This window comes from Tripterygium wilfordii, chromosome 11, assembly GCF_013401445.1.
Source record: "Tripterygium wilfordii isolate XIE 37 chromosome 11, ASM1340144v1, whole genome shotgun sequence".
In the NCBI taxonomy this organism is placed as follows: Eukaryota; Viridiplantae; Streptophyta; class Magnoliopsida; order Celastrales; family Celastraceae; genus Tripterygium; species Tripterygium wilfordii.
In genome coordinates this window covers 10,073,636-10,085,895 of record NC_052242.1, presented here as the reverse complement: position 1 = coordinate 10,085,895, position 12,260 = coordinate 10,073,636, and the positions used below count along the sequence as shown (strand labels likewise).

General features: G+C 35.7%; 1 protein-coding gene across 3 annotated transcripts; it reads left to right on the top strand.

The window, feature by feature from the left end:
- Window positions 1-6,614: 6,614 nt before the first annotated feature.
- Window positions 6,615-8,629, top strand: LOC120008854. 3 transcript variants are annotated; one of them, XM_038859212.1, is made up of 3 exons: window positions 6,615-6,943; window positions 7,244-7,319; window positions 7,395-8,629. In XM_038859212.1, exon 3 carries the CDS (start codon window positions 7,481-7,483, stop codon window positions 8,378-8,380), a length of 900 nt encoding a protein of 299 aa, XP_038715140.1. In that variant the 5' UTR covers window positions 6,615-6,943; window positions 7,244-7,319; window positions 7,395-7,480; the 3' UTR covers window positions 8,381-8,629. The 3 variants fall into 3 exon arrangements, with proteins under 3 accessions (XP_038715140.1, XP_038715138.1, XP_038715139.1); XM_038859210.1 differs by having other exon boundaries at window positions 7,127-7,319; XM_038859211.1 differs by having other exon boundaries at window positions 7,071-7,319.
- The last annotated feature ends 3,631 nt before the right edge of the window (window positions 8,630-12,260 follow it).

The following is a 12,260-nucleotide window of genomic DNA, read 5'->3' as shown; positions in this document are numbered from 1 at the left end:
CAAAGTATCAATTTTGTTAACAACACTAATATATATTATACATATTGATACCAAGGGTGCATTTGGTAATTGTCTATAAACCTGGTAATTGTCTAATATCATATTTCAATTGTGCCCTATCTATAGGTTTTGAACCAGTAGTAATGGCAGCTAGTATTTGAGAAAGCTATTCATTCCCGGTAGCAAGGGCTGCCTCCACCTTGCTAGAAAGTTCAGCTTGTGAACTTTCTACCTCTTCTAACTTTCTCTTGTAAACTGGTTTTCTCGTTGAACTAGAAGTTGCAGTGGTTGCGGGAACTTCTTCATTGGGTGTAGCAATAGATTGAGAAACACGATCAGCAGCAGTGGCTGCATTAGTCCCTTTAGGCCTATCTTTGGCAAAAATCTCCTCAAACTTATCATACAATGGTCATGATTTCATATACAACCCCTTCGCAAAAGGATGACTCTACAAAGAACAAAAATCAACATTATTCTAAACAATTCCCTACATAATTACAAAAGAAAGCATTGCTAAACAAATTAATCGTGTGTGTAATCAAGAATACTATTATCAAACCACTATAACCAAGCTTTTTCAAACAACTATAAATAATTATAACCAAAGAATAGAAGTGTACTCAATTATCAAATAATTAACTTCAAACAAATACCAAAATTATAGAACTCAAGATAAAAATTAATAAAGGAAATACCTTGACCCATTCATCAAAAACAGTCTTATCACCGGTCACCATCTTCCTTTCATCATCCCACCCAATGCCACTTCCCTTTTCTTTGATTTCATGTATAGCAGTAAATTGTCTTTTTAAGTAGCCTAGTCTAGAATCAATGTTCTTCTCTGTAACATTGATGCCAAGAATTTCTTCCTCATATCTTGTAGCAAGTAAGCTACATACCCATTCTTGAACCCACCTTCCCCTATGAACTTGTTTTCTCGATGCATGGTGATCAATGCATTAGTCAAACAATATCATACCATTAACAGTTTAGTATATTTTAGGAATGTAAGATCTTACCATTTGGAATTTTTAGGGCATTACGCCTACTAGTAGCATCCCTTAAGATCCTACTATCAGTAGTAGACCCTTCCCAGCCTAGCAAAGCATAGACAAATTGCATATCCCTTGTACAAACCAATAGCACATTGGTTGCTAGTTCACCTTTTCTTGTTTGATATTTTGTTTTTGCACCTTTTGGAAGTCTCAACTTCATATATATGCCATCTAAAGCTCCCAAACAATTCTATTCAATTATAATATATGAATAAATAATCAAATGAACACATTTTGTCTAGTCTCTACAACATAATAAATATAGGCTCTCTTACCTTAAACCACTTTCATCTATTGTCGATGCAATTTTCAGGAACAGGGTCCAGGGTCTTTAGTAACACTTCATGCAAACGTAACACGCCTTGCAATACCTTATGAAACAACCTACTTATTGTCTCTTGGGAACGATGCATTGTATTCTTAATCATCATATTCCTTGTATCATGTCCCAAAATGTTCAAGAAAAGTGCAACCATCTCTTCAACTAGCATGTTTTTGGTATCGTTAAGTCCTACCATGGTTCTCAACATTCCACACAATATGTAAAAAGTTCATTTATCCATTCTAATTTGTTCGATGGCAACAACATCGTCTTTAAGAAGATTGTTGATGTTTTTCATTCCTTTGTTAAATGGCCTTTTGACAAAGGGCTTAGTGAGCATAAAGTATTTCTTCCTCTCTTGTATGAAGTACATGGATGAATAGTAGTACACCATCATCAAAGTTTTAAGTCTAACCCACAATGCTAATGCAATTAAACTTTTTTGCCTCATCGTCAAAGGGAGATGAGCCATATCACGCCCAAACTAGAAAAATGACAAAAAGAAACACAATCTCTGTTAGCTTCCTCACAACATTGAGTCTAAGACTCCCCCTACACGTGGGCATGCTTGCCCTTGCTTGTTTGGGTGTGAACCCATCATACAACTAAAGTTCACTCATCTCACAGATATGTACATATATAGCATGCACATGTCTAGATAATCCTATGAACTCTTAGCTTTATCTACATTATCTACATAATAGTAACACTATTAGTTTTGGCTATAACTTTGGAGTTCTCATTTGCTATGCAATACACAGTAAGGGCTTGAAATCAAGTTTTGACAATGGGTTCTCATACTTTTTTACACATACTAGTAATTATTACGATCTTATGTTCCTTTTACTGGAATCATATTTAATTTCCTTCTAATTAGAAAGAGATCTCATTCAAAACAGTAACTATGCTATCAATTTTAAGAACCAACCTGACAAAAATGTTAATGACCAACAATTTCTATTTCTATTTCAAAATTCTTTCCTCCCCTGAAAACGGCCAGGTTCAGGACCCAGAAAATACTTGAAAGTAGATCAAAGAAAAGAAACTGGAATAAGAGCCAAAAAAAGAAAACTATCAGCTTAAGGACTTCACCATTGATCATCTTAACTTTGTATGGCATAACCTACAAAAACTTCTTCCCCATAAAAGAAAGCAAGCATCAGATTAAGTTCTGCCATTTAACAAAATTGACCAAATCCCTAAAGCAAAAGCATAAAAACAAGGGAAGGGGGTAAAAAGCAAAGCAAAGAGAATAGAAATAAAAAATTATCAGAGAAAAGAGAAATTCAGGCCATACCCAGAAGCTTCGAGGGAGAGATTTGGGAATTCAAAGAGAGAAGAGGGCGCTTGCGATGAGGGAGACGAGTGTAGATCATCGATCGAGCTTCTAGGTTGCAACGAGAGAGACGAGCGCGGATCGTCCGTCGAGAGAGACAAGCGCAGATGTCGAGATTTAATTAAGGGGGTAATAGGTTAGAGTAAAACTTTCTATTACTTTTTATTACCCAGGTCCCCCCACCAGTAAACTTTATGTATAAAAAATAAGCTCAATTACTAAAATTTATTACAGGAGTAAAAGTTATACTGACATTACAAACACAAGTAAACTTAAAACTTAATTACCCTTGTAATCATTATACCCCATTACCCCTGTACCAAACGCACCACAAATGTAACAAATTTATTTAATGTTTCCCTACAATAAACCGAATAACTCTGTGATAATCATATCATGTAAAATGGTCATCTCAATATCTTCATTCAAGATTGAAGGCTCCACAATGACGATACCATTACCAATGCCGTCATCATTGTATGTCCACTAATTTGTTATCAAATGTCAAAAAATCTTCATCCTCAATTACGTGTCTTCGTATGAAGTTGTGCAATGCCATGCACGCAACAACAATATTCACTTCATCCTTATATTTATATAATGACATCCTCAATAGAATCAACCATTTCTTCTAAAATATACCAAAAATACGCTCAATGACACTTTTTAGAGAATAATGAGCATGGTTAAATGCTCCCTAGTGATCTAAGGCTTGTGGACCAGTACGAAATACTGCTAGGTGGTATCTCTGCCTTTTGTATGGCACAAGGTATCCCTTCTGATTCAGATATTCGGCATCGGTTAAGTAATATTTCCCTACATTAAATGAAATATATATATATTACTAGTTTACAAAATTTAAAAATAAATAAATGTATGTCTGAATTAATACTTACCTGTAGGGGTAAGGAAAATTGCTATGATCATTTTCAATAATATGATTGAATACTAAGCATCATGAGCTGACCCTTCCCACCCCGCACAAACAAACGTGAACAACTTATCAAAATCACATATTACCATAACATTATGGGTTGTCACTCCTTTCTTCCCAATGTATGGAATATGCTCATCAGGTGGTACCACCGTTGGTATATGAGTGTCATCAATTGCCCAATGCAACCCTTGAAAAGAAGGAAAAAACTTGTCACTATCTGCAATTTTACGCGCAGTTGCGACAAATTCAGATCCCTCGACCTTATAATGAGTGGACATGCATTTTAGGCTCTCCCACACTTTATGAAATTGATGATGGATTATTTCACCTGAATGTTGAAACCAATCCTGAGCTGCTTTAGTACTAACACCTTGTGCAACAATATATACGAAAATGACTACCGTCTCTCTCAATCCAACTTCACGTGATGCCACCAATCCATACTTTGTTGACAATTCGTTGCACAAATCAACGAAAATGCATTGATCCATCCTCAATATTGACAAAGATTTGTTTGGATTACCTCTAAGCAACTCTATTATGTATTTATGCCTCGACAATGGAGATGGACAACATCGTTGAGATGGTGCGGCATATATAAGTTCACTAACTGCTATCACTGCTTCTAAAATTGTTGCATTTGTAATAAACTCGTCATCATCTCAATTGTCATCATTTGTCATTACCTATTAACAATCCGGTATAAGCATCGTTCCTTAAGAGATTACAAACCATAAATAATAAGCATCCATACAAACCATAATAAATACTAAAATATTAAACAACCCAAATTTAAACCAAATTAAGATGCACACGGCATCAAATAATCTAGCAGTTAAATAAAAACATAACTTAATTCAATTCAAACAATAATAAGATAGTAGAATAAAAACAAATGATAAACAAATCATCAAATGTGTCAAGCCCTTCAAGCATCACTTGATCCCCATCAATGGACTCATCAAACTTCGCATGTAACCACTCCAGTTGCCAATTCCTTCTACCTATACTCAAAAATAATTCTTGATTCTCCTACATATATTGACAATCAAAAAGATGCAGGAGTTAAAAACCCACATCGTTCTTTTCAACAATTGCTGATAATAAGAAGACACTAAGGAAGCACAGGAGAAATCTCAAGAAGATTATCAAAGTAACGGCATATGATAGAATATATGTCACACATGTTGCAATACCACTGGACAAGAATACTATAATAGGAATTATACTTTAATCGTTGGGGGAGGGGAGAAGGTTTACACTTGCCTTCAATGCATCATTGACATAGAAATATTCAAATTACATTATTGCTTGATCTAATAAGTCATTAGATGATGTCAGCATATGTGAAAAAATAAATTACACAAATAAATAAGGGTATTTTTGTCTCAAAAAATAAATGATATACTTTCCATGTCACATGCTTATATGTCGTTGTCACCTAGGCAGTGATAGTGTCGGGATACTTAGTGTTGGGATGACTAGTGCTATAGTTAGATCAATTGTCTTGTGACGAACTTCTGATACTAGCAGAGTATTCATAGGGAGCTTGTGCTTAATATATACTTTTTCTTATTTGTGTTATTATTATTGTTTACAATTATATTAATATCTAGAGTACCTCTACTAGTACTGTTAGAATTTTGTAACCCCATTTTTCTCTAACCTCTCTCTAAACTACTCATCTCATTTTTTAGATATGTTCGGAGGAGGAGGTGGAGCTCATTCTTCTCTACTTCCTCCTAGCCATGTTGAGGTTTCTGATTTACTTTTTATGCACATTTCCTAAGTATCTACTCTAATATCTCAGCTTTATTTTGAATAAGGTTTGATTCAAGATTTCTTCACTCAAATTCTAGATATCCTCCATATGTTGTGACTTCTTGATCAGCAGTTTTTCTGATGTGTTTCGATGACACATATTTGATACACAGAGATTAGACACCCAGATCTCCAGATATGGTGAAAATGGGTCTCTCTTGATGAAGGAGAAGCCAAGATTCCTAATTCAAAACCATTGATTTTATTTGTTTGGTGTTTGTTTGCCTAATCTATTCGTGTACATGTGTGCGTGGGAAGGATCTGAGTTTCAAAATTCATGAACATTCGCTTTTTACAAAAAAAAGATATGGACCGAGCCGATAACGGATCATAACATGTTGTTGTGGATGACGTACCCATGGAAATAGTTGAACTCATGGCAAAGAGTCAGTATGAAATGTGTCTTCGTGATGTTGAAAATGATAAAATCCCTTTAGACATGACCAACTTAACAAGAAACTTGCAGACAAGGAATTTCAACAAACCTTGTAGCAATGGTGCATTTAGCTCATTCCGGGAGGACGCTGGTCGCAAAAAAAAGCCTTATTTGGTGTAAATTTATAAAATATGGATGTAAACTTATAGAATTAAAATTGGTCGTGTAAACTTAATAGTTTGTGTGATGTAAATAAAATTACGAAATTTAATGCTACCGAAAAAGAAAACAAGTGTTGGATAAAAATGAGGAGAAATATTTATTGGGCCTAAGAAAACGGCCAATTCGGGCTGTAACGCATCCTCACCGGCCACAAACAAGTGCACGTGAAGCCCACGTCTTAATCTTCCTTAAAGCACACAAACATAACAGAAGCCTTTGGATTTTGGAGTACATGAGAGCGTGCTAACCATGCGCATGTACACAGTCCGTCCTATGATTGCAACTCAATTGCACCATAATATATTAATATATATAATGCCAAGAAAAATAAAGCAAGAAAACAATGTTTTCGTCAAGTCACTTCTGGCTTTTATTTGTGATTGAACTATACGTCAAATATTGCATAATATTAAAAAAAATTTATAATAATATGTCTTATTTTTAAAAAAAATTATTTTTGATTCTTGTAGATGAGACTTCGTGCTTGCAATAACATGTGAAATGGGAGCCCACCAGCAAGAACTGTATTTTCAATTACATTAAAAAAAAAAAGAGAGATGAAAATCAAACAAAAATTTGCAGTTCAACTTATAATGGTTTCCATGAAAGAAATCAAGAGCCACTCCTAATTGAGAAGGAGAGAGGCCTCACTTACATCTATTACATTACCTGTGGGTCTGTCTGTCTGGGTTAAAAAAGAAAAGAAAAAGAGGGAAACTTTTGAGAGACGACAATAGGGAGGGGAGAGATTAGAGATGCTGTTTCCCTTCTCTCTCAGTGTAGCGTAGTATTCAGAACCCAGCCTTTTCAGCAGTACTTGGTTGCTACATCCCTCTACCCTACACTTGATTATTTAAGCTGTCACCATCTTGCGGTATGTCTGTATTTCTCTGTGTCTCCAACTCTCTCGTTCCTTACTGTAATGTTTCTTTCATATTCGTCTGTTTGTTCTTTAATTAATTTATTTAAATTTTTTGGGATTTTTTTATAAATATTGTTAGAGAAGGGTATTATTGACGGTGAAACGAGTGTACTTTTTGTCTGCTTCTCTCCGCAGTTGCTTTACTACCCTGCATTCCCCAGTTTTGTCTTCAATTCAGATTTACCCCTCATTCTCTCCCTGAACTGTTGATTGATTTCTTGCTGGAACGCATCAAAAATTGACTCTACCCAGGTCGAAATCAGCCTTTACAAGCATATTTTGATGCGTCTCCAAGATGGGGTTTTGGGTTGTTCACTGACAACTTGAGGTATGTGTCATTTTTTTTGTTTAGTTATTTCGTTTTGATTTTTTTTTCCTTTCTTAATTGGCCTGTGTCTGCTAGTTTGGGCTGCGATATCGAGGATAAAGTGTTTGTAGAAAGGCTGGAGAGAGGGTTTCGAGTAGTGACGTTGAAATTTTGGTGTCGAAATGAGAGATTTTCCATCTTGTTTTGGGGAGAATGGAGTTCAAGTGGCCGATTCATCGTCATCAAGCGCTAGTAAAAATGCACAGAATCTGGTTACTTGTGTTTACCAGTGCCGCATACGTGGCAAGTCTTGTTTGATAACCATTACATGGAGCAAAAATTTGATGGGTCAAGGCCTAAGTGTAGGGATCGATGATTCTGCCAATCAATGTATGTGTAAGGTTGATATAAAGCCCTGGTTGTTCTCCAAAAGAAAAGGGTCCAAGAGTTTAGAAGCATACTCCTGTAAAATTGACATATATTGGGACCTCTCAAATGCCAAATTTGGTTCTGGGCCTGAACCTTTGGAGGGATTTTATGTTGCTGTTGTTGTGGACAGGCAAATGATTCTCCTTCTTGGAGATAAGAGGAGAGAGGCTTTCAGGAAGACCAGTGCCACTCAAGTTCCGGGAATTGCTGTTTTGGTTGCCAAGAGAGAGCATATATTTAGCAAGAAGGTCCTCAGTACTAAGGCACGATTTCGCGATAATGGGCAACTTCATGATATTGTAATTGAATGTGACACAATTGGTGTTAATGATCCTTGCTTAGTAATTCGCATGGACTGCAAGACTGTTATGTTGGTGAAGCGGCTTTGTTGGAAGTTCCGTGGGAACCATACCATTTTGGTTGATGGGATGCCAGTAGAAGTTTTCTGGGATGTGTATAATTGGCTCTTTGGGACACCACTCAGAGGAGCTGTCTTTATGTTCAAGACATGCCTCTCAGCAGAGAAGATGTGGACTAGTGAGCCCCTTTTGGATCCAAATGCCTTGCCATGGTCATTCTCTCAGAGATTCGTTGATTCCAAACAGCAAAATCTTGGTTTTTCGCTGATTTTATATGCTTGGAAGAATGAATAGAAAGAACTCAGAAATACTTCTCTAAGTGCTAACACAAACCTTGTAGTGAGTTGTGAGTTTTATAAACTATGTGATCGATTATACTCTTATTCAATTGAAATTCGCCCTTTTTAGTTTACTGAAAGCTTCCCCCTCCTTTTACTTCCACTTGAGGAAATTGATAGCTTGAACATTGGAGAGTTTTTTTCGTCTCTAGTTGGCTGTAAATTCTATATATAGGCTTTGATTATTGTCATTTCTACTTTTTCATCTCTTGAAACTCCTATATTGAAATACTTGTGCGTTAAATAAGGTTGTTTCAGTTGTGTTTTTAGTGTGTTTGCATAACCGGCAGTGTAGTACCTCAAGTGTTGCTGACTTGTCGGGTTGAGATGAGATCTCTCTTATCACGACTCTGTAGAAAGCTATATACCTTATAAGTAAGTATATCCTTCCCTTCCAATCTAATATCTCTTCTAACCTTAATGGATTAATGTACCATATGTTGGTTTCGAGTTCCTTCTGAGGAGCTTAGCTAATTGCATCCATAAAGATGATTGATTCCCATGTTCTATTCATGAGTGATCTTAAGGTGCCTTGTGGTTCTTAAAAATCTGTTGAAAAAGTATCTTGAGCATATGAAAGAGCTCGACCATATATAGGCTTTGGTATGGAGTTCTATTTTTTCAGTTTTTCACGTCTGATTATTAAAACCTTTGAATACAAAACTCATTAGTATACCCTATCCACAAATATGTCTTGGGAAGTAAAAAGATACTTAAATCCAATGATGATTGTATGATGCAACATGTGGAGCATTGCATCATACAGCTGTGAGGTGATGAGATATACATAATCTGCTGCAGTACATAAACCGAGTTTGTGAGCTGAATATGTGAATTCTTGTAAGAAGTGAGGACCCTGAAAGGTGTTGACTTAGTTCTATGAAGCAACATGCTCTGTAGCATCTTATCTTTTCATGGAAATGGACCTTCCACTGTTAATTTTTTCCCCCCTCTTGGCCTCTCCCTTTGTGCAAGTGGTTTCTTTGATAAATGTTACTGGACATCCAAGTACCATATTAGCAGACATCATTCCTCTTCCTCTGTTCTTCATTTCTGAACTGGGTCTCTGATTAAAAAAACAGTGCAACATGATTTTGTTTCATTGTAGAAGAAAATATGATGGCTCTTGGCTGTGTAATGTTCACGGTCCCTGGGCACGGAAGGAAAAACTGTAGCCCTTGTAGAAGCACTTTTGTGCTTTGGCTTTGACAGATGTTACTGAATGGAGGTATAACTATGTAGATAATAGTATTAAGATGCTCCAGATGTTCTTTTCTTAGGTTTTCATTTGTGGTGGAAAATACTTGTCGTGGCTTTCAATCCTTAATTTTCTATTCCTGTTCATGGAATATGTAGGCTATCACTAATGTAATGGCTAACCTGACTGGATGAAAGAAAAAACTTCACATTTGTTGGTTTATGAAATAAACCTTGCAGATCATTGTCGGACGACTACACAGCAGAATAGTGGTGGCTATTGGTTATGAGAACTAAAGGAGATTATTGTTGAGAGATTGTCACGATTCTCGCTTCCACCTTCAAGTCTTATATTTGTCAGTATTTGATATGGTATTTTTCTTGCCCAGGTAGCACCAGCATAGTAGAATGTTGTTTTCTAGTGTTGGGTGGGAGTAGCTCATGCATGTCATTTTGTTTTTCTTTCCCTCAAAAAAGCAGAAGAAAAGAAAGGGATAATGTTCTTCTCATTCATTTTAAGCATATAAGTGAGGCTATTATCAGACTCTTTCAAGTTTTTACACAATTGTTTTCGGTCATATGATCTAAGTTCTGAGTTCTGACTGCCTGGATATATGTTGACACCCAACTGCAAGTTTTCTTATAAGAACAGGTTACAAGCACCCCAAATTCCGGTGATCACTATTTTTTAGTGTGGAATCACGGCTGATTAGATTTATCATTATTTATGTGATAATGCATGATCTAATATTAGTTGTCAGTTGCCTAAATTTTGAGGTTGAACAGAGGCGGATAGAAGAAGTGTATGCTGTCTGCATAAGTAGTTGTGATGAGATTTGATAAAACTACCTATATCTGTATTGGATCACTTCCTTTGAGGAGAGTTTCCTTGCCTCTGGCACACAAGTCAAGAATGGCAATGTCTGGAGACATTGCCAGTTTCTTGAATGTGCTATGATGGAATATCAAATATGAATGAACTTTTTCTGTGTTTCAATGTCTTTAATAATGGGGACCCTTTTGATTCAGGCTTCAGACTATGTCTCTGTGCATGTTTGTTTGCCCCACATTTATATTCCATGGAAGTAAGATTTTAAAAGTGATGTTTCTGTCAATTCAATTCATGTTCAAGTGCTGGGTTCGCAGCAGGAATGCCTTTTTAAATTTTTTTTTTCAATCAAGTATTTCTATATTCTTTGATGGAATAATTCACAAGGTGGTGGGGGTTGTAGGTTGCTGCTCTGGAGTAAAATTCAGGAAAATCATGCCATGGCGAGCAACATCATACCCGAATATATGTTGTTTTTTTTTTTTAGCTTATCTGTCACGCGTTATTTGGGAGCTGCTATCCGGACTCGATATGTCCGGGAAATAGTGACAGCAGGTTTTTATGTTAGGGAAAGAAAAAAGCATTAAAGAAAATTTGGTCGTGCGTGGCTAACATGTTCGACAAAATAGCGGGTGACCACTCTCTCTTTCTCTGTATGTTCTGTACTATTAATCCAGCACAAAGCGGTATGAGGGAGGAGAGATGATTGAGGCGTGACTGTCGCTTCGAAAACGCGTTCGTTACCAATCCAAAATCACGGACCAATCATGTCTCAATTTTTTAGAATAATTTGACCTCTAATCTCCATCATTATTACACTCCCAAATTCTCAACTTACTATGGGTCCATTTGGTATAGCGTTTTGATTGATTTTCAAGACTAACGAAAAAGCCTTAGAAAAAAAAACTTAACTTATAGTTATGAAATATGCTGTAGAGTTTGTGACGAACGAAAAGTTGACTCTAACGGATAAAAGATTAAATAAAAGTATTAATTTAAACCTTATAATATTATATTTAATTTTATAACAAATTACTTTACTAAATTTAATCTGATAAATTTAATTATTATTAGATTAATTTTAAGCATAAATTATAAATATCAAATTTGAAAATTATTTAAATTTTTTATCATTACATTATATCTTACATGAGCTTTTATTATATTTAATGTGTATTTTCATTTTTTATAAATATTAAATTTAATTTTATAATATTAATTAGAACAATAAAATATAACTTAAACTAACATTATATTATTATTGACAAAATATTTACTGTTTCTCAAAAAATTGTTTTTTAAACTAAATACTGTATTAAATATATATTATTAAAACTGTGGGGTCCACATTAATTTCTGTAAAAAAGAATAATGATAACGTGGGGCCTACATTAATTTCTAAACAAAAGACAAATGATAACCTGGGCCCCACAATCAAATAAATGAAAAAATTTCACCTTTAGAAGCTTCGTGTAGGGGCTTCTGAAATGGCAACGGAACCATTGTCATGTGTGCCACAGTTCCGCTGCAGCCGTTGTGTCGTTTGGTAAGGTGATGGCCGCCAACGACCCTCTTAGCGGAGACGCCGTGGCCGACGCCTTGCCAAACAGGTGGAACCTTTTGTCCAAAATGAAGGATTGGAGGCCCTCCTCCTCTTCAAAGGTAAGGATGCCAAAACTCTATCTAGTCTGGATGAGTCAGGATGACCTAATTTGTTCGACATAGATTAAACTAAGTTTTGACATAAATTATAACTTATATATTCGAAATCAAGGTCCAAACATAAAATATTTTTCCGATTTAAAATCGA

Excerpts from the sequence above, each read along its gene's own strand:
- LOC120008854 (XM_038859212.1), top strand. The coding sequence starts at position 7,481 with ATGAGAGATTTTCCATCTTGTTTTGGGGAGAATGGAGTTCAAGTGGCC.